A 24442-nucleotide genomic window follows, 5' to 3' on the forward strand; every position below is an offset into this window, starting at 1 on the left:
CCAACCCCCTGCCTCCTGGCTAATGCTGCTAGCACCCTTCTGGGCTTTACTCTAATTTCCCAGGGCTCCCTAAGCTGCTCCCAGGCTCTTAATGATGTAGTTGATAATAGGATTGTGGGCATTCATTTGGAGCAGTAATAATGCTGGAGGGAGCCTGAGTGGGGCCTGGCTGTGGGGGGGAAGGGTGACCTCACAGGCAAAGCAGCCGGGGGGGCTGGGAGTTCAGAGCTGTTCTTCCCAGACCCCAGACGGCCCGGGGAGCCCGGAGCAGCAGGGCGGCTCCATGGGAGGCTGACCCCCCATAGGGACCCTGCCTCTAGGGCAGAGGGCACCATGGCTCTGGCTTTGGACGCTCTGCTGGCTCGGGTAAAGGATGTGTGCCGGAGGAATGGGCTGCTCATCCTGTCCGTGCTCTCTGTCATCATAGGCTGCCTCCTGGGCTTCTTCCTGAGGACCCAGCACCTCTCGCCCCAGGTCAGTCCCTCCTGGTTTTGGCACGAGCTGTGTCTCCCGTCCCCCACCCTGTTGACCTGAGGTGCTCTCCCGCCTCCCCCGCCCCCTCCTAGCATCCTCAGGCTCCTTCCAGATAACCACCTGGAGCCCAAGACCTTTCTGCCCCCACCCTCAGTGGGTCTCACTTTGTGCATCCTCTCGCTGTCCACTTTGTGCTTGTCTGGATGTTTTTGTAACCTCCCCTCCCCGCCTAAATCTAAGCTCTGGGACAGCTTTACATCCTCAGGATGGCACCTGGCACAAGGTAGGTGCTCAAGAAACACTAATTGAATTGAACCGAATTGAATAATGAATGTAATAATGATGTTAACAATTTTCTTCCATAATAACAAGGGATGGCCCTTAGAAATTTAGGCTCCTTACATCCATTCTCTCATTGAATTTGAATGACAGCCTGGTGTGGTCAGTAGGACTGGTATCAGTATTCCCACTCAGCAGGTGAGGAAACTGAGGAAGTGGCTCTCCCTGGGTCACACTGTTCATGTCAGAGGTAGCATCGGAAGGGTCAGGGTGATTTCATGCCCTCCATCTGTGCCCTCCACAGATCTTAACCCATCCAGGCCTTCCCATGCCAGGCCATTCTGGTCCAGTCCCTCCTATAAATCCTGTGCATAAAAGGCCTCCCTAAAAATCCTTGTGTGTTGGTAGATAGCAGTCTGTGGCACTCCATCTAGTTTTCTCTGTCTCTGTCTCTCTGTCTCTTTCTCCTCCTCCCATCTCTTTCTGTCTCTGTGGCTGTCTCTGTGTGTCTCTTCCTGCCATCTCTCCTCTGTCTCTCTCCCACTTCCTTTTCTGATGATGATTACTCCTTTCTCTCTGGTACAAAGCCTTGTCTTCCTAGGAGCTTTAGGAGGGAGGCAAATGCAAGGCTCATAATTCCCACTTTACAGAGGGAAAAAACCGAGGGTCAGAGAAACCAAATGGCTTCCCCAAGAGGACAGCTCTGAGAGTATCCCAGATTTACATGTAAAGTCAGGCAGCAGCAGGTTTCAAGATATCCTGGAACTTCTTAGCGAAACAAGACTGTTAGACACAGAACTCCTGAAGCCCAGGAGAGCCTGATCATACAACAGCACAGGCATAGGGTGATTTCAGGGATCCTTTCCCCCTCAATATACCTTTCCCACCTACTTACTATGGCAAAAAACAGTCTCTACTATTAGACATTCATTCCTTTGACTTGGATAGTATTAAGAGAAGTCTACCTTCCAGGAATAGGGAGATGGTCAGACTTCACCTGCTCCCATAAGTGCCCTGAGCCCTTCTCTTCTCCTTGACAGACATTCCTAGTTCCTTTGATCTGTCCTGGACTTGAGGGCCCTTCCTGATCCCTTTTGTTGTTGTTCATTCATTTCAGTCCTATCTGACTCTTTGTGACTCCATTTGGGATTTTCTTGACAAAGACACCCAGAGAAATTTGCCATTTCCTGCTCAAGCTCATTTTACTGATGAGGAAACTGAGGCAAATAGGGTGAAGTGACTTGCCCAGGGTCACACAACTAATGTCTAGGCAGGATTTGAACTCTTTCTGTTTCCAAGTCTAGAGCTCTATGCACTATGGCGCCACCTAGCTGAGAGCTGAAGTTCTTGTTAACAATGGAACCTTGGACAGGTCACTTCCGCTCTAGAGGGATCAGCTGTCTCCTCTCTAGCACGGGCTATGTGGTTTTTAAGGTCCCTTCGGCCCCCAACCCTCACTCCATCTAGGACCCTCTCCCCAGACCCTGAGCAGCAGGGAGGGAGCTGACTGTCACGAACTGGGGGCCAGCTCTTCCCCTGCATTAACACAGGACCAAACATTTGTTTGCTGCTAGGGCTTAACTTGAAAACAAATTTGGAATTCCTGTGTGTTCCCGGCCCAGTCTGGGGGGGCCATTCTTGTCCAAGCATCCCTCTCCATCTGTTTGGATGGGCCCACAGTTCCCGAGCCAGAGAGATAGCAGGAAGGATGTGGACATTAGAACAAGCACTTGGCTAGAGATGGAGAGCTCAGTGTCTCCCTTTGAAATAGATTCCCCCAGGGGCCGTCTGATGTCTCAGCCAGGGACTGGAGCCCTGGACGGCCCCCTTCCCTAAACAATGCTCATGTGTGCGATGGGGAAGGCACGGAAAGAGCCCAGGGAGGTCCCAGGAGCTCATCCCTCCCAGCTCTGACCCTCACTGGCCCTGGGTGCTGGCCCAGGGCCACATTCTGGACAGAGTTTGTGTGCTCATCTATAGCAGGACAGTCAGACTAGATGACCCCTGCCCCTCAGACTTGAATTCAAATCTCCACCTCCGCTTCATAGCCTGATGCTAGCTGTGTGCCCTCTGGTAATGACTTCTTCACTGAGCCTTGGTTTCCTCTTCTGTAAAAAGGGGGTAAGAATAGAACCTCCCTCACAGAGTTGCTGTAAGATGAAAGGAGATATCGTATTGAAGAAACAAATGTTTATCGACTGATCAATTGAATCACTTGGTGCACCTTGAAACCCTACATCTACGTCAGTGAATATTGTAGTTATTATCACTGTAATTTGAGAAGGGATCAGACCGCTGATTTCACTGGTAAAAGGAATTCCTGGTGAGGAAGGTCCCTCCATCAACACAGACTGGCACTCGCTCTTCAATTTATCATCTCACAGAATTTCCTGCAACACATTCATATGTGACCAGTATGTATCAAAGGCAGAACCTGAAACCATTTCTTCCTAGAGGTCAGCTTTCCCACCACTGGGCTATGCTCCCTTTATTCCCCATCACTAACATATATTCTAAGTCTCCTTCCAGCTCCGACATTCTGGGAAAGTCACGCCTTTGCCTTTCTGAGCCTCAGTTCCCCCATCCATAAGATGGGAATATGCCTCCTTGTACTTCTTCCTCTGATTTTTTCCTGATAAAAAGCCAAATTTTAAAAAAAGCTATAAAGTGCCTTGTAAAGCAGTGTTTGGGGACAATTTGTTTTTATTTTAACTTGCTATTTTCTCATGATGTTCTAGAAAAAGTGTGAGGCTAGGAATTAGAAGGCCTGGGTTCTGGTCTCAGCTCTGCTCCTAAGTAATTTTGTGACTGGCTAAGTTGTTTTTCTTCTCTCTGGGACTTAGTTTTCCAATCTGTAAAATAGTTGAGAGGTTTGGACAGTACTGAGGTGTGGTCTTAGCTCCAAGGTTACTCAAAGGTTTCTTGGGGAAGTCCCCATCTCTGTTTCCTTGCCTGTAGAATGGAATTAGCTCAGATGACCTATAAGTTAGTTCATTATGGTCCAGACCTGGGAACCTCTGTATGAATCAACTTTAAAGGACCATCTTTTCCAATCTCCCATTTTTTTAATGGGTGAGGAAAGTAAAGCTCAGAAAGGAGTGATTTACCAAATGTCATGCAGAAAATCAGGAACAGAACCCAGGAATCCTGACCCCAAGGCTTAGACCCTTTTTTTAACTGCCCATGATATCTTTAGAGAATGACCTCTTCCCCATGAAAAGAATGTGATAAATATAACAACATTAGGTTAACACAAGTGAGTGTGGGCCTGCTAGAAATCCATACTTCTTCTTGCACTTCTAGGAAATTAGTTACTTCCAATTCCCTGGAGAACTGCTGATGAGGATGCTGAAGATGCTGATCCTGCCCCTTGTTGTCTCAAGGTGAGTGACTACCAAGATGTTTGCCAGTGTTTGGTATAAACAAAGTACAGATATGGGGGGGGTGCGTGTGTGCACGCACGCACACACACACATGTGAGCATGCATATGCTGAGGAGAGTCTGTGGTTGTGTGGGTCTCATTGCTCTCTCTTGTTTCTTAAATCAAATTACATAATGACTCATCTATTTTGCTGTGTTTTTTAAAAACTAGTTCCTAGTTTTATTTATTAAATTAAAAGAGATTTTTTTGTTCAAATTTTTTTCTAATTTCTCCTTTGATTTTCAGAATTTCTGTTTTGGTGTTTGAATGTTTGTTTTTTTAATTGTTGGTATTTTAAGTTGGTTACCCAGTTTCTTGATCTGTTTTTCCTCTCTTGTGTTGATGAAAGTATTTAGAGATATACATTTCCCACTAAGGAATCTCTGTCTAAAAATTTTGCTGTGTTGTCTCATTATTGTCATCTTTAATGAAATTATTTATTGCTTTTATGATTTGTTCTTTTTACCTACCTATTTAGGATTAAGTCACTTAGTCTTTAATTACTTTTCACTTCTTTCTTCATTGGGCTTTTACTCAATATAATTTTATTGCATTGTGGTCAGTAAAAGATGAGTTTAATATTTCTGCTTTTCTATAAGTGTTTTTCAAGGTTTTTAATGACTTAATTCATGGTCGATGTGTGTAAAGAGATCATAGATAGCTGAGAAATTATATATATAGTCCTTTCAATCCTCGATCAATATCTAACTTTTTTAAAAATTCTATTCTGGTCCTGAATTTTCTTTTATCTTTTTTTGTTAGATTTATCTAGATCTGAAAGAGGTACATTGGAGTTCCCTACCATTATAGTTTTATTGTACATTTCTCCATGCAACTCATTCAGTTTTTCCTTTAAGTATTTAAATTCTATGCCATTGGGTACATATATGTTAAGTATTGATATTTTATTCAATGTCTATACTACCTTTCAATACAATGAAATTTCCTCATTTATTTCTTTTATTTAAGACAATTATTGCTGTTGCGTTGTCTGAGATCATGTTCACTATCCTTGCCTTTTTTAGGTTAGACGGAGCATAATAGATTTTGTTCCATCCCCTAATTTAAACTGTGTAAAAGTGTGTTTCTTGTAAACAACATATTGTTGGCTTCTGTTTTATAATTTAACCCGCTATTTTCTTCCATTTTCTGAGTTCATCCCACTGACATTCACAGCCATGATTGTTAATTGTGTATTTCCCTCCAATTCATCTTTTTTTTTTTTTAAAGCAATCGGGGTTAAGTAACTTGCTCATGGTTACACAGCCAGTTATTTCTGGGTGTGGTGCTGAGTATCTGAGCCCAGATTTGATCCAGGTCATCCCGACACTGGAGCCAGTGCTCTTACTTGCTGAGCCACCTGGCCGCCCCTTTCCAATTCATCTTATTGTATTTTTCCCTCTTTCTGTTTTCTCCCTCCTCCTAACAAAGAAGATGGTAGAAAGAGAGGAATGTGCTCAAGCATCAGCGTTGTATGCTCCATGCAATTTGCTTCTAATCCCCAGCCCCTTTTCTTTTTTCCCTTGCCCAGACTTTAATTAGAGGTTTCCCTTTTTTCCTTTCCTTTTAAATCCCTCTTCACAATCCACCCTCCAAGGCTAGAGTTTGTTTTGCTTATGACTAATCCTTCCCCAATCTGTCTTTCCCCTCATTCCCATTCTTCCTTCTCCTCTCTCCCCTCTCCTCATTTCCTCCTGTTTCCCTACTGAGTCAAGTATATTTCTACACCCAATTCAGTATGAAAATTCTACCCTCCTTTACCCAATTCAATTAAGTTTCACCTGCTACTCTCATCCCTTCTTCCTCATTTGCATCATCTTCTACCTATGAACCCCAATTATGTGAGATGATAAACTCCCCCAACACTTCTTTCCCCTTTATACACTAATGCATTTCTTTTCCCTTCCCTTTTCTTTCTTCTGTTAATATAATTAAAATAGAGTAAAAAAATTCCCAGGTCTTACTGAGCTCCTTTTGTGACCCCCTGATAACATTAGGATTCAGAGGGGAACTTGGATCATCTCGGTCAGTCAGTGAAAAGGTATTCATTAAGTGCCTACTATGTTCCAGACACTCTGCCAAACACTGGAGATACAAAGAAAGACAGAAGACAGACCTTGCTCTACAAAAAACAAACCCTCACAGTGTAGTGATGGAGACAACACAAAATATATATAAATGAGATATTCCAAATGTCTTAGTGCAGCTTTGAATTTTTAAGGCTTAAAATTTTGGGGTCATCCTGTACAAAATAAATTAGAAATAATTTCCAGATTAAGACACTCACATTAAGGGAAAATGAGAAAGTCTTCTTTTAATTGGTGGGATTCTATCTGGGACTTGAAGAAAACCAGGAAGGCAAGGGGTGAAGAAGAGGAGGCAGGGAATTTCAGACATGGGAGACAGTGAGAGAAAATGTCCATGGTCAGGAGATGGAGGGTCTTGTATGAAGACTAGCCGGGTCAATGTTGCTGAATTACAGAGGTTGGGGTGATTTAGGGTGAGAAATGTGTAAGGAGACTGGAAAAGTAGGAAGATGGCAGATTTTGAAGGGCTTTGAATGTGAAACAGAGGATTTTATATTTGGTCCTGGAAACGATGGGGAACCGGTGGAGTTCGTTGGATAGTGAGATGGCAAGTCAGAAGATTGCTTTGACAGCTGAATGGAGAATGGATTGCAATAAGAGACAAGGCAAAAAGAACCAACAGACAGGCTGTTGTAATAGTCCGGACATAAGGTGGTGACGTGGCAGCTTCAGAGGAGAAAAGGGGAGTGTACATGAGAGATGGCACAGAGACAGAAACAACGTGACTTGACAATCGATTGGATATGGTGGGATGGGAAGTGAGAAAAAAATCAAGATTCAAGGATGAAATATAGCTTGTGAGCCTGGATAACGGGGAGGATAGTAATGTCCTTAATAGTAATGGGGAAGTTAAGATGGGGAGGAGGATAATGAGTTTAGTTTTGGTCATGTTGAGTTTAAGATGTCTATGGGACATCTAGTTTGGGATGTCCAATAGACAGTTGGAGATGTAAGTCTGGAGCTTAGGAAAGAGCCTGGGGCTAGATAAGTAGACTCATCAGCACAGAGATGATAATTGTATCTGTGAGCATTGAGGAGACCACTAAGTGAAATAGAGAAAAGAGAAAATGGCCCAGAAGACAGAACTAATGAATACCTGCCATTAGTGGGTATGACCCGGACAAAGACTTATCAAAGGAAACTTGTATTTGCCATTTTATATTTCTCTTGACTAGTGTCTATCTTTTGAAGTTTCTACTTAAGCATTTTTTTCCCAAGAATGCTTGGAAGCCCTCAGTTTCATTAAAGATACAGTCTTATCTCCTGTAGGATTATACTAAGTTTTGCTGAGTATGTTGATCTAAGGTTGTAAGCAGTTTTTCCCTTTTAGAAGGCAAGCTCTCTGCTCCTTATATTAGGAGGTGTTAATTCCTGTATGATCCTAACTGGCTCCTCAGTACTCCAATTCTTCTGTTCTGGTTGCAATATAGAAAATGCTTTCTCTTTGACCTGGAAGTTCTGCATCTGGGCTGTGACATTTCTGAGAGTCTTCATTTGGGAATTTCTTTCAACCACTAGATTCTAGCTCCACTTTCCCCTTTTGTTTTAAGAGATCTGGGAGGTTTTCTTCTATGATTACATGAAATATCACGTCCAGGTTTTTTTTTAAACCTGGTCATGGCTTTCAGAAATGAAGGAAGGAAACAAGCATTTATTAAGTGCCTACTGTATTCTAGACACCATCTAAGAACTTTTCAAATATTATTTCACTCAGCTCTCACAACAATCCTACAAAGCAGGAGTTATTATTATCCCCATTTTATAATTGAGGAAAATGAAGCAGACAGTGATTAAGCGACTTGTCCTGGATCAAATAGCTAGTAAGTACCTGGGGCTGGCTTTGAACTCAGATCTTCCTGACTCCAGGTCTAGTGCTCTGCCCACTACACTAACTAATGGCAAGTAATCCACTGATTCTTAAGTTATCCCTCCTTGATCTCTTTTCCAGGTCAGTTGGTTGTGTGGGTTTGTGTGTGTGTGTGTGTGTGTGTGTGTGTGTGTGTGTGTGTGTGTCGGGGGAGGCTTTGAGATGTTTTACACTTTCTTCTATTTTTTCAGGCTTTTGATTTTGTTGTAATATTTCTCATTGTCTCAGGGAGGATGAGTTGGAGAGAAAGACACAAAGGGTAATTCACTTCTGATTGTTCCATTCTAATTTTCAAGGAGTCTGTTGCTTGGGGAGGAATTTTTCTCCCTTATTCCAAAGTGTCAATCCTCCTTTCAAGTCTTTCCTTCAAAGAGCTCCTGTTTTTCTAGTGATTCCCTCTAGGGGTCTCATTTCATTTAGAAAATAATTTTAAAACTTAAAAAAAAATTTTTTTACCTTTAAATTCTAATTGATCATGTATCAAAGCTATATTTTTTAGGCTTTTCTTTTATATGTTTTGAATATTCCTTCTTGTGGGTTTGCATCTTGGGTATTTCTGGCACCAGAATATCTCTTGCTAGTGGTCATTTTTTGTTTCTTTGTTTTACTCGTTTCAGTCTTATTTCCCCAAGTAGGATTTTATGTTGGAGCCAGGCTCTGAACACTTCTGGTAGGAACATCTGGGCTGTCAGTCCTGATTTGTATTCTGTGGGGTTTTGCTGCTGCTTTTGTTGGGCAGTGAATCATGTGTTCTTCAAGGACCATAGAGGCGATTGAGGCTGCAGAACTTAAAACTTCAAAGCAGTCTGATCCAGGGCAAAGTTTGGCTGCTGGCCACTCGGGCTGAGCTTTGCAAGAACTTGACCCTGGTTTGAGTCTGAGCAACATGACTATAGGTTTACCCCAATTGGGGCTCCAGTAGACTGCTGCAGGTTTTAGCCCCTCTCAGTCAGCTGGAAGGCTTTGTAGGTTCAGAGTGACAGAGCTGCAAGCTTATCCTTGTTCTGAGCTCCCTGCCTTAACTGCAGGACTCAGAATGGACTGGGGGCTGTCCAGCTGCTGTTTGATTCTGTTCCTACCTTAGGTCCACAACCCTTCCTTGCCCTAGACAGTCACTCTTAGGTGCAGATCCCCAATTCAGTCCTCACTGGATCTGCAGCCCAGACAAGGGTACAAACAGCAGAGCTGCCAGTTGGCTCCTCTTCCTGCTCCTTTCACATGATCATACCTGTCTCTACTGGATGGGGGATGTCTTTTTGCCCATGTTGTCTCTCCCTTTAAATTGTAAGTTTCTTGAGGACAGGACTGTCTTTTGCCTCTTCTTTCAAAACCGGGCACATAATAGTCACTTAATATATGTTTGTTGATTGATTGATCATACACAGCCACAGGCTCCACTTAAGTGCCAGTGTGGAAGGCACTGCATGAGGAACCTTCCAGGCTAGACCCCTTCTACAGCGTCCACATACTTCTGTCTACCTTTGCTGACCTGGGCAAGAAAAATAACTCATTCTGATTTTTTTTCTTTTCATTTCCCAATCACAACTGTGATATTTTCCCCAGGTCTTTGTTGGAATGGTTACCAGGGAGAGTTGGGCTGTACAGCTTCCCCCTCCTCTGCCAACTTTGCTAGTCCCTCCCACCCCCTTGTTTTCTCCTGATGGGAAAACTTAATAGGTACCAAATTAAAAATAAAAATTCTTGATCTCTAGAGCAAAAGTGTGAAGTATTATGCGTAAAATAAACTACATCCCATCTACAGCATGTGTTTAAGGCTCCAGGGACTGTGGGGTCTGGAACTTATGATGTGTGGGAATAGCTCTGGACCAGAGGGCAGGAGATAAGTTAACAAGAATAAATATAAGTGTGTATATATGTACATATAAGTATATACACACACATATGTATATATATATATATATATATATTTGCATTGGGGTAAAAAATATTTTTATATTGTTCCCAGGGGGAAAAAATCACTGGAGTCAAGAGGGCTGGGTCTCCAATCCCACTTCTGACATTTACTAAGCCTGTGACCTTGAATGACCCTGGGACTCTATGTGTCTTATCATACGAGTTTCTTCATCTTCAAAAGTAATGATAATATTTACATTCCCTGCCTCACAGGGTTCCTATGAAGACAGTGGTTTGTAAACTTTAGAGTGCCATAAAAATGATTTCTCTTGTGAGGTGGCCTCCCAGACCAAAGTTTCCTTCCCTCCCTGCTTTTGGATTCCAGCCTCTCTCACTATCTCTACCTGAACCCCTATGACACTTTCCCAAAGGAATGGTCTTGGTTAGAGGTGGATTTCCTAAGGCTTAAGAGGAGGTCAAGGGGTTCAGTGGAAAAGGCCTCTGGGTTTTTATTCAGATAAACTTAGTCTGACGCTTGCCTCTGTGTGACTTGTCCTCTGTGTGACCCTGGATAAGTCACTTCCCCTTTATGAGTCTTAGTTTCCCCATCTGTAAAATCAGGATAATAATTATTTCATTGTCTACATCATTGGATTGAACTAGAGAAATGAGAACCTTTGAGAGCAGATACTTAATAAGTAAAAGTTATAATAATTAGCACATTTTAAGCCTAAGGGGTATCAGCCTCAAAGATGTATTTGATTTCTTCCTCTTCATCTTTTTTTTTCAATTCAGAGCTATTTTATTTTTTCCAATTTATTTATTTATTTTTAGTGTTCAACATTCATTTCCACAAGATTTTGAGTTACAAATTTTTCCCCATCTTTCCCCTACCCCTACCCCAAAATAGCAAGCCTACTAAATACCCCTCCCCCCAATCTGCTCTCTCTTATATCCTCCCCCAGCCCCCCCTAACTTTCTAGTAGGGCAAGATGAATTTCTATACCCCAGTGCCTGTATATCTTATTTTCCAGTTGCATGTAAAAAAAAAAACAATTTTTTAAATACACATTTGTTTTTAAAACTTTGAGTTCCAGATTTTTTCCCGTCTACCTTCCTCACCCATCCCCACTGGGAAGATAAGCAATTCAATATAGGTTGTACATGTGTAGTTACGCAAAATATTTCCATAGGAGGTATATTGTGAAAGAATATATTTCCCTCCATCCTATCCCACCCCCCGCTTATTCTGTTTTTCTCCTTTGACTCTATCCTTTTTCAAAAATGTTTGCTTCTAACTTCCCTCTCCCCCAATCTGCCCTCCCTTCTGTCATCCCCTCTCTTATCCCCTTTCCCCCTACTTTCCTGTAGGGTAAGATACCCAATTGAGTGTGTGTGTTATTCCTTCCTTAAGCCAAATTCAATGAGAGTAAGTTTGACCCATTCCCTTTCACCTTCCTGCTCTTCCCCTCCATTGTAACAGTGTTCTCTCACCTCTTTTATACAAGATAATTTACCCTAATCTATCTCTCCCTTTCTTCTTCTCCCAATATATTCCTCTCTCACCTCTTAATTTTATTTTTTTAGATATCATCCCTTCATATTCAACTCGTCCTGTGACTTCTATATATACATGCACATACATATGCACACCCTCACATAAGTATTTATACACACCTACACCATGTATACATATATGTGTACACATATATATTCCCTTCAACTGTCCTCATACTGAGAAAAGTCTTATGAGTTACAATTATCATTTTTCCATGTAGGAATGTAAATAGTTCAACTCATGCTTCTCTTGCTTCTTGTATTTGAAAGTCAAATTTTCTGTTCAGCTGTTTTTTTTTTTTCATCAAGAATGCTTGAAAAACAGGGTGGCTAGGTGGCGCAGTGAATAGAGCACCAGCCCTGGAGTCAGGAGGACCTGAGTTCAAATCCTGCCTCAGACACTTAACACAAAAAACTAGCCATGTGACCTTGGGCAATTGCCTTACCTTCCCCCCTCCAAAAAGAAAAAAAAAAGAATGCTTGAAAATCCTCTATTTCATTGAATGACCATATTTTCCCCTGAAGCATTATATTCAGTTTTGCTGGGTGATTCTTGGTTTTAATCCTAGCTCCTTTGAACTCTGGAATATCATATTCCAAGCCCTTCAATCCGTTAGTGTAGAAGCTGCTAGGTCTTGTGTTATCCTGATTGTGTTTCCACAATATGCAAATTGTTTCTTCCTGACTGCTTGCAGTATTTTCTCCTCCACCTGGTAACTCTGGAATTCGGCTATAATATTCCTAGGAGTTTTCTTTTGGGGATCTTTTTCAAGAGGCGATCAGTGAATTCTTTCAATTTCTATTTTTCCCTCTGGTTCTAGAATGTCTGGGAAATTTTCCTTGATAATTTCTTGAAAGATGGTGTCTAGGCTCTTTTTTTGATCATGGCTTTCAGGTAGTCCAATAATTTTAAAATTTTCTCTCCTGGATCTATTATTCAGGTCAGTGGTTTTTCCAATGAGATATTTCATGTTGTCTTCTATTTTTTCATTTGTTTGTATCTGTTTTATAGTATCTTGATTTCTCATAAAATCATTAGCTTCCAATTGTTCCAATCTAATTTTGAAGAAATTATTCTTTTCAGTGAGTTTTTGAAATTCCTTTTCGATCTGGCAAATTTGGCTTTTTAAGGCATTCTTCTCCTCATTGGCTTTTTGGGCCTCTTTTGCCATTTGAGTTAGTCTATTTTTTAAGGTGTTATTTTCTCCAGTCAGGCTGTTGACTCACTTTTCTTAATTTTCTTGCATCATTCTCATTTCTATTCCCAATTTTTCCTCCACTTCTCTTACTTGGTTTTCAAAATCCTTCTTGAGCTCCTCCATGGCCTGTAACCAATTCATATTTTTCTTGGGAGCTTTTGATGCAGGAGTTCTGACTTACTTGTCTTCCTCCCCTTCCATGCTTTGATCCTTTTTGTCCCCAAAAAAGGAATCTATGATAGGATTGCATTTCCTCTGCTTGTTCATGTTGCCAGTCAATTACTTGACTTTTGAGCTCTTTTCTACGGTAGAATTCTGCTTTCAGAATGGAGAAAACTTTGTCCCAAATCACTGGTGTTTTCCCAGCTGCCAGAGCAATTAGGAGGGCACCCTTTCTGCAGCCCCCACAGGCTCTGGCACCTGGCCACACACCCCAGGACCTCCACCCAAGACCATGATCCAGATCCAGTAGGTCAAAGCAAGAGCAATTACCCTTTGAATGGTCTCTTGGTCCCCCTACAATCTGCAGTCCAGGAGCTCCTGAGGCAGCCACACAGGGCAGCCATGGCCACAGTGCCTCTACTGCTTCTTGTCATGGGGGCAGGAGCCAGACTGAGATCTTCAGTCCACCCCTGTTTCTTTTTTTTTTAATTAATTTGTTTGTTTACTTTTAGTTTACAGGATTCAAGTCCACAATTCCTTGAGTTTCACATTTTGTCCCCCTCCCTCCCCACCCCCCCATGGTGGCACATAGTCAAGTATAGGATCTGTAAATACTTTCACATTATACATTAGCAGATTGTATCAGATGGAATGAAAAATGGTAAAGAGGGCATAAAACCAAATAAGAAAAGGAAAAAGATGAGGTATTTTGCTTCCATCTGGATATAAACTCAGTTCCTTCTAGTTCTTTCTCTGGGTGCACATATTCTTCTCCCTCATGAGTCTTTTGGGATTGACTTATATCACTGCATTGCTGAGAAGAGTCCAGTCTATGAAAGTTGGTCGCCACACATACGTTGTGTCTGTAATTGTGTACGAATTTCTCCTGGCTCTACTCTTCTCAGTCAGCATCAGTTTGTATAAGCCTCTCCAGGTAAATATGAAGACCGTCCGCTCCTCGTAGTCCACCCCTGTTTCAACAGAGTTCCACGCTGACCTTTTACTTTGTCTTTGGCGTTTATGGGTTGAGAAGTCTGGAAACCACCACAGCGGCTGGTGCTCCACTCTCTTGAAGTCTGCTCTGGCCGCTTCTGGTCAGGGCTGCCCTAGGACCAAAACCACATGGCTCACGCGGGGCTGGGCTCAGCTCCCAGCTTAGTGCGATGGCCTCTTCCTGCCAGCCTGCCAGGCTGCCTTCAGTGGGAGATTTGTTTCTCTCTGTCACTTTGTGGGTTCTGTAGCTCTAAAATTTGTTTAGAGTCTTTTTTTACATGTATTGGAAGAGGGAGAAGCTGGAGCTGTAGGGAAGTCCTGTTTCTACTCCACCATCTTGGCTCCACCTCCTCTTCATCTTTATGGAATTCATTTTAGATAAATTATAAGTTCAGTCCCAGTTACTTTAAGCCCCTAATTAGACAAATTCTTAAGACTTAGAGGTTTAGCTCCCTACCTAACTGTACAATTCTGGCTAAACGAAGTTGAGGATAACAGAAAGTCCTCAAACTTGTTGGTGAGTTAGGGGATGTTTACCTCAAGCATGTGAAGACTTCCTCTGGTGGAATGGGTGAATGAGAACAGTTTGTTCCAGTGACCTCAAAGGTGACTGAAGTAGGCATTGTGGAGCACTTAAAGCTTGGTCAGATGTTGAAGATGCCAAGGTGCATCTTCATTCTGGGCTATCACTGGTCATCCTGACTTTTGTCTTGCCGCTAGAAGGCTCTGGAAGGGAGAGTGAGGCTGATGACTTTGTACAGCTCTGCCTCACTTAAATCTAATTCATGAGGAAGTCAAGATGTCACCTGTGATGTCATTGACCCTTTTTGAAACAAAGGACAAACAGCAACAATTCTATCTATTTCTAGTTAGCCCCTGGCTTCTTTGTGGATGAGGCAAAGTTCACTTTTCTGGAAATGTTTGGGTAATGAAACTGAAGATTATACTATAGTGTCTGTGGACAGATAACACCTGGAAGGAAAAGTAGGGACAAACTGATCTTTTCTTAGGATTTTTTTCAGTCAATATCCACTTTGAGGTACCCATAGAGATGATTATTCTCCTCAATATCTCCCTATTTGCCATAGCTGAGGGCTAACCTTGCCCGTCAAAGATGTATTGGACCTTACCTTTGCTCCAAGTTTACTCCAATCTCTCTGTTTCCAGAGTCTTCTCTCATAATTACTCTCCAGTTTTGAATTAGCTTCTTCTAGCTATGTGACCTTTGACAAGTCACTTAATCATGTTTGTCTCAGTTTCCTCATCTGTAAAATGAGTTGGAGAAGGAAATGGCAAGCCACTCCAGTATCTTTGCCTAGAAAACCCCAAGTGGGGTCATGAAAAATCAGACACAACTGAAAAGGAACTGAACAACAGAAACTGTATACAAATTTCTTAGGGCATGACTATGTCTCTCACATTATGGCTTTGATTGATTTGAGGAGGTGTACAGGTCCTGTTCACACTTGGTCCTGATTGACTGAATCAAGAGTTGTTCCTAACTAACAAAAATCATCTTAAGGGAGTAGATTAATCAGTGGAGCTACACTCCTACACAAATGTTGAATTGAGCTGTACTATAAGGATAGGAGATATTCTAATTTTGTTGCTAGAGGAAACAGAAGCTCCTATTGCCTAGGGTCCTTATGTGAGTAAGTAGCTAGGACAGGATTTAAACTCAGATATTTGCTAAGTATGATTCTAGAGTTCTTTGATCTATACTATAAGAAACACATTTGAAATTTTGCTGTGAGATTTGATAATTTCCTTTCCCTCCCCAAAGGTATCCTATATCTGGTTTTGCATATATGTTTACAAATGTACATTTAAGTATGTATGTGTATAAACATATGTGCTTCCTCTGTTGGCATAAACTAAGGGATTATTTTGGTTTTGTCTTTGAGTCTTCAATGCCTCTAGCACACAGAAAAGACTTGGTACAAGCTTCCTGACTAATGAAGGGGTTGATTTCCCCATGACCCTCCTATAAAGGCATCCAGTCAGTTGTCAAGGCTTGCTGACTCTACCTCCACAATATAGTCCCCTCCTTTATTCCCTCTGCTAGCAAATACCTTTCCATTCTTATCTGTCTTCTCTGTTCCAGGTAAAGTAAATGATTCACTCTCCCCTGTCTGCATCCTACAATCTCCTACCTCCTTGCCTTTGCTCAGGCTGTTCCCTATATGTAGAACACCATGCTAACCAGCCATTGACATCCACACCCCTCCTTTGAGGTCCTGGTTCAAATGACCTTTTTTATCCTCAGATTCCCATATCATTTTGTTTGCCTCTCACTCATCCAACATTTTATATTATAGCTATTTTCACATTTTGTGCTCTCTTTTCTCTATTTCATTGTGAGCTCAATGAGGGCAGGAATTATAGATGATTTCACATGGATGTCTCCCTTAGCACTGCTCACGTGGTTCTGTACATGGTAGGAGCTTAATAAGAGCTTAACAACTGGGAGTGTTCATCGTTTTCCACCTGGCTGATATTCTGGGTTTTGTAATTTCCCACAACTCCTCATTCTGTCAGATGAATTCAGCTCTGTAACTCACACTCTCTCAGGTCATTTGCTGTCCCAGCTGCAGGACTCTCCACGCCCTTGTGATGAGTATTCCCCCCCTGCCCCCCCATCAGATTGTTGTCTCTCCCTCATTAAATTGTGAAGTCTTCAAGGGCAGAGATTGTCATACCTCTGTTTGTGTCCCCAGCACTTAGCACGGTGCTGGCTCATAGCTGGCACTCAATAAATATTTACTGACTGACTCTGAATGCAAAGATAGCTGGAAGAAGCAAAGTTTTCACAAAGCACATGCACAAATTCCCTTTGCAAAAGAGGCTTGGAGCCACCTCAGATTCGAGGAAGCTTTCCAACTCTAAAGCTATGATTCCATGACCTCATGAACTAGTGAAGAAGACATTCCAGGCACTGGGGATAGGCTTACCAAAAGCAGCAGACTGATGGATAGAGCGAATGCTATGGTTGTGATTGCCCAGATTCTACAAAGCCTTTCATTATGGATAAGTTGGTGAGAAGAAGACAGGACGATAAGTCCAACTAGATGCACTGAAAGCTAATCGAATGGCTAGACCCAAAGAGAAGTAATTAATGGTTTGATGTCAGCTTAGAGGCATGTGCAGGGAACAAAAGATTGCCTCCAGTATGGAGGGTATGCAGGAGGAATTAAGACAGAAGACCAGGAGAAAAATCTGGGCAGTGGCAAGGTCTTAAAAAAGTTTTCAGGATCAATTGGAGCAGGGAAATACCTGTTAGGATACCATTGCATCCATTCAGTCAAGTCATGATGCAGATCTGAACTGGGGTGTTGGCATTGGGAATAGAATCTGTTCCACATGAAAACCTGTTAAATATTTGAAAACAGTTACTACTTGTCCCCAGAATCTTCTCTAGGCTAAACATCCTTAGCTCCTATTCAACTGTATGTCATCTGCAAATATGACAAGTATGCCATCTAGAAGGTGGTAGAGTGGGTCAAGTGCCAGACATAGAGTCAGGAGGACCTGGGTTCAAATCATGCCTCATGCATTTCTCAGCTATGTGAACCTGGGTAAATTGTTTAACTTTTGTTCGCCTCAGTTTCCTCGTTTGTAAAGTGGGGATAACAAAAGCAGCTACTTCCCAGAGTTGTAAGAATTAGATGATATAATTTATATAAAGTGCTTTGCAAACCCTGAATCACTTTATAAATTCTAGCTATTACTATGACAACTATAACTGCAACTAAGACTGACTGTGATGACGACTACGACCGCTACTGCCGCTACTACTACTATTTGTGCCTCGATCCAAGTAAAAAATATGAAATCACACAGGACCAAGCAGAGGTCCCTGGGGCATGCCTCCAGAGACCTCCTGCTAAGCTGGTATCAAACTATTCATGATGTCTCTTTCTTATTGTTGTTTAGTCGTTTTTCAGTCATGTTCAACTCTCTGTGACCCCATTTGGGGTTTTCTTGGCAAAGATACTGGTATGGTTTGTCATTTCCTTCTCCAGATCATTTTACAGTTGAGGAAACTGAGGCAAACAGGATTAAGTGACTTTCCCAGGATCACACAAACAGTAAGTGCTTGAGGCTAGATTTGAACTTCATAAGTTGCCTTCCTGATTCCAGGACACCTAGCTGCTTCCCTCTTCCGGTTTGGCCATTAATCAGCTCTGGTTTGGCTGTCTACACCCATAATTGAAAGGAATCCTAAATTTCAGTTAGATATAGGTAAAAATAAAGATGCCATTTTTTTTCTTCCATCCAAGTTCACAAACACTCTGAAATTGATCCACAGAGCCCAGGTCAAGAACCAGTCCCTGATGCAGTCTAATCCCCTTCTGTTATGGAGGAAGAAATAGGCTGGGGATTGGGGAGTGGATAGGGAAATGGCCTGTCCAAGGTCACACATGCAGAAAGGAGAAGCACTGGAATTTGAACTCTGAGAGATGACAAGAGATTTAAGCCCTGGTCCTCTGCCTCAAACACCAGGACACTTTCTGGGACTCATAACTTTCCCTGCTTGCATTACCTACAGAATCCTGGAGCTAAGTGACCCTTAGCAACAACCTAAGGCAAGTGATTGTGAGGCTCAGCTTTCTTAAATACACCCAGAGTCAGCAAGGATACACAAGGGGAAAGAGCCCTGGGCTGGGAGTCAGAAGACCACTCAGGGCCTGGCTTTGCAAATAGTGACCTTGGACAGATCACTGCCCGACACTGGGACTCCAGTTGAACATTTAGCAACTCGAGAGCAGGGACTGTTTCATTCTTGCCTCTGAAGCCACATTTTAAGAACTAGATAAATGCTTGTTGAATTGAATCGGGCTGGGTAACCTCACTAGCTGTGTGACTTCAGGCAAATTGGGTCACTTCCCTGGGCTTCAGTTTCCCCATCTGTAAAATGAGGGGTTTCCCTTGAAGGCTTCTGGGATCACTTGCTGCTCTAACTGGAGGGTTGTCTGACCCTCTGAAATGTCTTTTACCACTCCCTGACAACTCTGAGATTCTCCCAGTCTCTGACCTCCATCTCGGGCCTTAGGAAGCCCCTGACTCCCACCCCACCCCCGGGTCTTATTTTTACACATACCCAGAAGAGAGTGAAGGAGAAGCCAGAAGAGGCTCACACAGACTGCCTGCAACATCTGGAACTGGCCTGGGGCCTGTAGCCCTCAGATCCTCCCTCCTTGCCAAGTCTCCTCCCCGCTGCTCTCCCACCCCCTCCATCCTCCTAGGCCCATGTTCTCAAACCAGGCATATTTCAAGAAAACTGGGTCCATGTGTTTCTGATTCAGCTTATGCTGAACTCATCAGAATGTTTGGTGAACCCACTTTCCATGCCAAGAGTTGTGTGTGTGTGTGTGTGTGTGTGTGTGTGTGTGTTCCTTTCTTTTTCTCCTAAGCCTTCAAAATCCACTTTTCCTAGAATCAGGATGTTTGGGTGGAGAAACTTACCCCTTCCCGGACTCCCCATCCCCACCCTCCCTCTGAAGTCTTCAGGCTGGCGGGATGGACCTGTCCCCTCACTGCAGCCGAGCTTGGCTCGGGGCAGAAGATGGGGGTGGGGAGGGTGGAGAAGGACAGCTGCTGACTCAGAGGGGACTGCCCCTAGGGAGGCCCTGAAATGCTACGGTGAACAGCCAGTGGGGGGAAGGAAGAGGATGAGAGGGAAAAGGCATGGACTCTGGAGTGGAAGGAGCCCCCAGGCTTGCCGTCACCTCTCTTGGTTCTCCTCTCTCTGACTGCCCTGCCCGCTTTGCTGGGCTGCCCCCCAGACCTGTCCAGAGCCCCCGCTCTGTCTTTCCTCTTTTTCTCCCCACCTCGATCTCTGTCTCTATCTCCCTCTGCCCCCTTCCTCCTCAGCTCCCTTGGGTTCAGCTTTCATCGTTAAGCAGACGACTTTCAGCACATCCCTCCCTCATCTCTCTCTTAGGCTCCAGCCCACCAATAAGCATCTATGAATCTCTTCCTAGGTGTCAGACACGACACGGAACCCGAACTGATATTACTATAATGCAGTCTGACCATGTCACTTACCTGCTCAAAAAGCTTCAGTGGTCCCTAACTGCCTCTGAGATAAAATATAAACTCCCCCATTTAGCATTCAAAGGCCCTCCCAGTCTGCTTTCCAACTAGCTTTCCATGCATGCTCCCCCCATGTATACTATGTTCCAACTACATCAGTCAAGTTGTTACTGCTGTCTCCCACCTCAGTGTCTTTGCACAGACCAAGCTCAGGCTTGGAATGTCTTTCTCTTTGCCTCCTCCTCCTTCTCCTTCTCCTTCCCCTCCTCCTCTTCCTCCACCTCCTCCTCAAACCCTGTTTCCTTCAAAACACATCTCAGCCACCACCTCCTGCCAGAAGACTTTGCTGATCCCTCCTCCAAGGTACCGTGTTTCCCCGATAATAAGACACTGTCTTATTAATTTTTTGGAAAGAAAAACACCAGAGGGCTTATTTTCAGGGGAGGGCTTATTTTGTCCTGCCTCAGCTCTCCTCTTGCTCTCAATGGCGCCAGCAAGCAAATCACTGGGGAAGAACAGGATGACGCGCTCACTGCTGCAGCTCTGATTGGATGCAGCTCGGAGCGCGGTGTGTGTTTCACCAGGACGGTGCATACAGAGGGTACCGTAATGTAGCGTGTAGTGCAGGGGATCACCTTCACTACAGTAGCAATCTCAATAGGGCTTATTTTCAGGGGAGGGCTTATTTTAAAGGAATCTTACACAGTAAGGGGAGGGCTTATTTTCGGGATAGGTCTTATTATTGGGGAAACACAGTAGTACTCTGCCCATCAAAAGTACTTCGTATTTGCGAGAGGAGTGTGTCATACTCCCAACCCTAAAGAATGCAATCAACAAGGAACTCTAATCCCAATACTTTTTTTTTCAGGTAAGAAGCCTCATTAATAAAGTTTCAGAATCAAAGGTACAAACTAGGTATGAACCTCTTAGTCGTTTTGTGAGTAAAGTTCTTAGGTCATTGAATGAAAGGAGATGACATGACACAGCAAATGTATTCCAGTTGATTGAAGACAATCAGCCATGCCCTATGAGGCATTGGGGGGGGCGCCTCAAGAGAGGGTGAATGTTGGGGGGAGAAACAGTAAGCCAGTTTGGAATGCAGAATTCCAATAGTCAACTAGTCTAAGAGAGAATCTCTTGAGGAAAGGAGAGAGTCTCTGTCTCCTCTCACACACACACCCTCCCCCTTCCACCCAGACCAGAGAATGACCTTTTGAATTTTGAAGTGTTGGAGTTGGACTATTTGGATTGGAAGATATCATAGCAGTGTCCCCAGAACATCTGTGGCTGGCAGCAGCTTCTGAGGAAAGGCAGACTCAGAACTGTACCAGGGCACTGACTTTTAAAGCCCTACAGAGAGCTAGACCAACCTGGGGGTGGGGGGGCAACTTCATGAGGACTCTGCCAAGGGAGAAAAGGCCATCCATGCAACCTCACGTGCTCTCTAAGTTTGAGCCCAAATTCCCCTGAATTCTGTATATACTTCTGAGAGAGAGTCCAAGACTTTTAAGAGGACTTTTTTGAACCAATTGTTTTTACTATATCATCTCAGTAAATATCTGTTTTTAAAAGCTGATTAATTCTGGCTGGCTAAATGTTGATCAAAGGAGAGCACACTGGTGGGGGCTCATGAGCGCTAGTAACAAAACTTCTCTCTTCCACAGCTCCCCAGAGTAACTCTTAGAACCCTGATTAGATGTTCAGCCTATTTCAGGGCACCAAGCCTGACAGTGCTAGTGGGAGTTGGGAGAGTGAACCCAAGGGGAGTGCTTGTATTTTGTACATTCTTCTCTGTATAGATGTTATTTCCCCAGTAGACTAGAACTCCTTGCAGGCAGAGACTGGTTTTTGTGTTTGTTCCCCAATTGCATGGTGCATGGCAAACAGTAGGTGCTCAAAAATGCTTGTTGGATTGAATTATTGATGCAAGAGGATATGGGTTAAGTTCTGGTTGTAACACTTGCTGGCCATATGACCACAGGCATTGAATGAAAGGAGATGAGAACACACAGGAAATGTCTTCCAGTTGGTTGAGGAGAATCAATCATGCCCTGTAAGACTTTACATAATGCAGGAGTCCCAGTTGACTTATTGTGAAAATGGATATAATGATACTTGTCCCACATAACTCACGAGGTTATTGAAAGGTAGAGGTATAACTAAGACAAGACAACTGGGTTCTGTCCCAGGGAACTGTCATGGATGGATTGAGTCTTCTGACAAATGACCCAAGAAACCCAGAACCTGTCCTGGCCGGGCAGCTCCCTTAGGGATCCTTGAAATCTCTCCTTTGGCCTTGCTGTTTAGGCAGCTGCTGGGACTGACTCATCAAGTGTGGGAGAGGGGGGTGAGTAAGCAATCATTCCAGATAACATCTCTGGGGTGAAGCGGAAACTTGTCTGGTGCTAGAGCAGTTGGACAATTCAGTAAACAGACTTAAATATTTTTTCATTGATATCTTTTGTTTTAACATCCCACTCATTTCCCAGTATGTCTTGCCATATCTCCTCTCAGAGAGCCACCCCTTATAACAAAGAATTTTTTTTAAGTTTAGCAAAACTAACCAGCACATCAACCAAGTTTGATATTTTATGCAGTGTTCCATACCCAAAAACTCCCCCCCATCGCCACCCCCACTCCCTAAAAGAAGAGAGGGAGGTGAATTCTATATCTCTTCTTTGGGGTCATTGGTCATTTTAATTTCATAGCATCGTGTCATTGCTATGATTCTTTCCCTTGACATTGCTGTAGTCATTGCATATGTTGTTTCCCTGGTTCTGCTGATTTCACTTTGCATCAGTTCATGTAAGTCTTCTCACGCTTCTCTCTGTATTATTTATATTCCTTATTTCTTACAGTGTAGGATTGTTCCATTACATCCATGGACTATAATTTGTCTGTTTGTTCCCTAATTGAAAGAGACTTTTAGTGGATACTGACTAAGCACCTATTATGTTACAAGACACACTCTGAGCTTGACAGGGGTGGGAGGGATGCAAAGATAAAGAAATTGGGATCTTTGCTTTTAATCAGGCTGTCCCAAAGCTTTAGTAGCTTTAAATTATAATAGCCTAAGATGGCACTGAGATTTTTAGGACACCCTGAAACAATCCCAAGCTTGGGGCTTGAGGGTGGAGAAGGACAGAAATGGGGAAACTAAGCATAAAATTCAGTGCAGCTTGTGGGATAGAATGCTGGAAATAGAGTCAAGGCCCCTGAACTGGAATCTTTCAGGCACCGATGAGCTGTGTGATCCTGGATTATTTCTTGAACACCTACATCACCATATTAGGCACTGTGGGTGATACAAAGAAATATAAGGGGGCCAGCTAGGTGGTTCAGTGGATAGAGCACCAGTCCTGGAGTCAGAAGGACCTGAGCTCAAATCCAGCCTCAGACACTTACTAGCTGTGTGACCTTGGGCAAATCACTTAACCCTGGTTGCCTTAAAAAAAAAAAGAAGGAAAGGAAAGAAATATGACAGTCTCTCTCCTTCAGGATTTCCTATCTAGTTGAGGAGACAAGACAAATATCTAAGAAAGAAAGGTGGTAAGTAGAGCCAGGATTTGACCCCAGGTCTTCTAAGATGTCATAATCTGCATAGGTTGCTTCTCCCTAATAGAAAGGAAACTCCTTGAGGGTAGCACCACTTTCATCTTCATATCTACACCCCTGGTACACAGTCAAATACTCAAAAGGGCACCTGAGCTTATGTTGCCTTTGGACTCTATAAAACCAACTCTGCCAAATTCTCTCTTTGTTTCTCCACGGAGAACTTGTATGCTGTTCTTCCACTTACCTGCAATTTCTTTCTTCCATCTGGTACCCTTTATGGTAAGAGTGCCAAGATAGCAGCATGTCCCCAAGGCAGACGTCTAAGGAGAAAGTACCATGGTGACTCAATCTCAGGTCATCAAGGAAGGTTGCCCTTCTCCCCAGATTTCCCTCCCTGTTCCATTCCTGTAATAGGCACTGTAATATACTCTGCATTGTTTACCTAAACATTTCCTGTTTCTTGATTTTACTTCAAATATACAGAAGCCAGAGGTTAGCTGGAAATACACAAAATAAATTAGAGTGGAAATTGAAACCACTTTCAAAATATTAGGGATTTTTTTTAATGGGGAGGTTCAGAAGTATTGTGATCACATCAATGACTTTTTAGCCAAACACCATAAAATAGCAAAGAAAGGGACCATATTGACTCAAGGGACATTATGTTGTTCCTAAGCTAAAAGTAAGTTAATTGTTCCAACAGAATGTGGCTGATTGTATCTCCAGAGAAGGGGGCAGGGAAGAAGGACAATAATTGAGAAAATGATGACATTCCTAGGAAAGGAAGGAAGCAGGAAGATCAATGAGGCTTGAGAAGAGTTTGGATCCACCCCTTTCCTAAAGCTGAAAGGACCAGAAAGGATCCAGAAGCTAGTGGCCAACTCTACCCTCCGGAAAGATCTTCTAGAGTGTTACAAAGTAGGGACTCATCCGGGATAAGTTTGGGACAGGTCTTCA

General features: G+C 43.1%; 1 protein-coding gene across 2 annotated transcripts in view; it reads left to right on the forward strand.

Annotated features, from left to right (window-relative positions):
• The first annotated feature begins 333 nt into the window (after positions 1–333).
• Positions 334–24442, forward strand: part of SLC1A7 (solute carrier family 1 member 7) — an 84867-nt gene continuing 60758 nt past the window's right edge. For both annotated transcript variants that reach the window (XM_069093316.1, XM_069093318.1), the window contains exons 1-2: positions 334–474; positions 4057–4136. In XM_069093316.1, coding sequence (XP_068949417.1) covers positions 334–474; positions 4057–4136 — 221 coding nt within the window. The remainder of the gene's footprint in view (positions 475–4056; positions 4137–24442) is intronic.

This window comes from Petaurus breviceps, unplaced genomic scaffold, assembly GCF_028583685.1.
Source record: "Petaurus breviceps papuanus isolate PSGF00001 unplaced genomic scaffold, PetGlider_PUasm1.0 208, whole genome shotgun sequence".
Classification (NCBI taxonomy): Eukaryota; Metazoa; Chordata; class Mammalia; order Diprotodontia; family Petauridae; genus Petaurus; species Petaurus breviceps.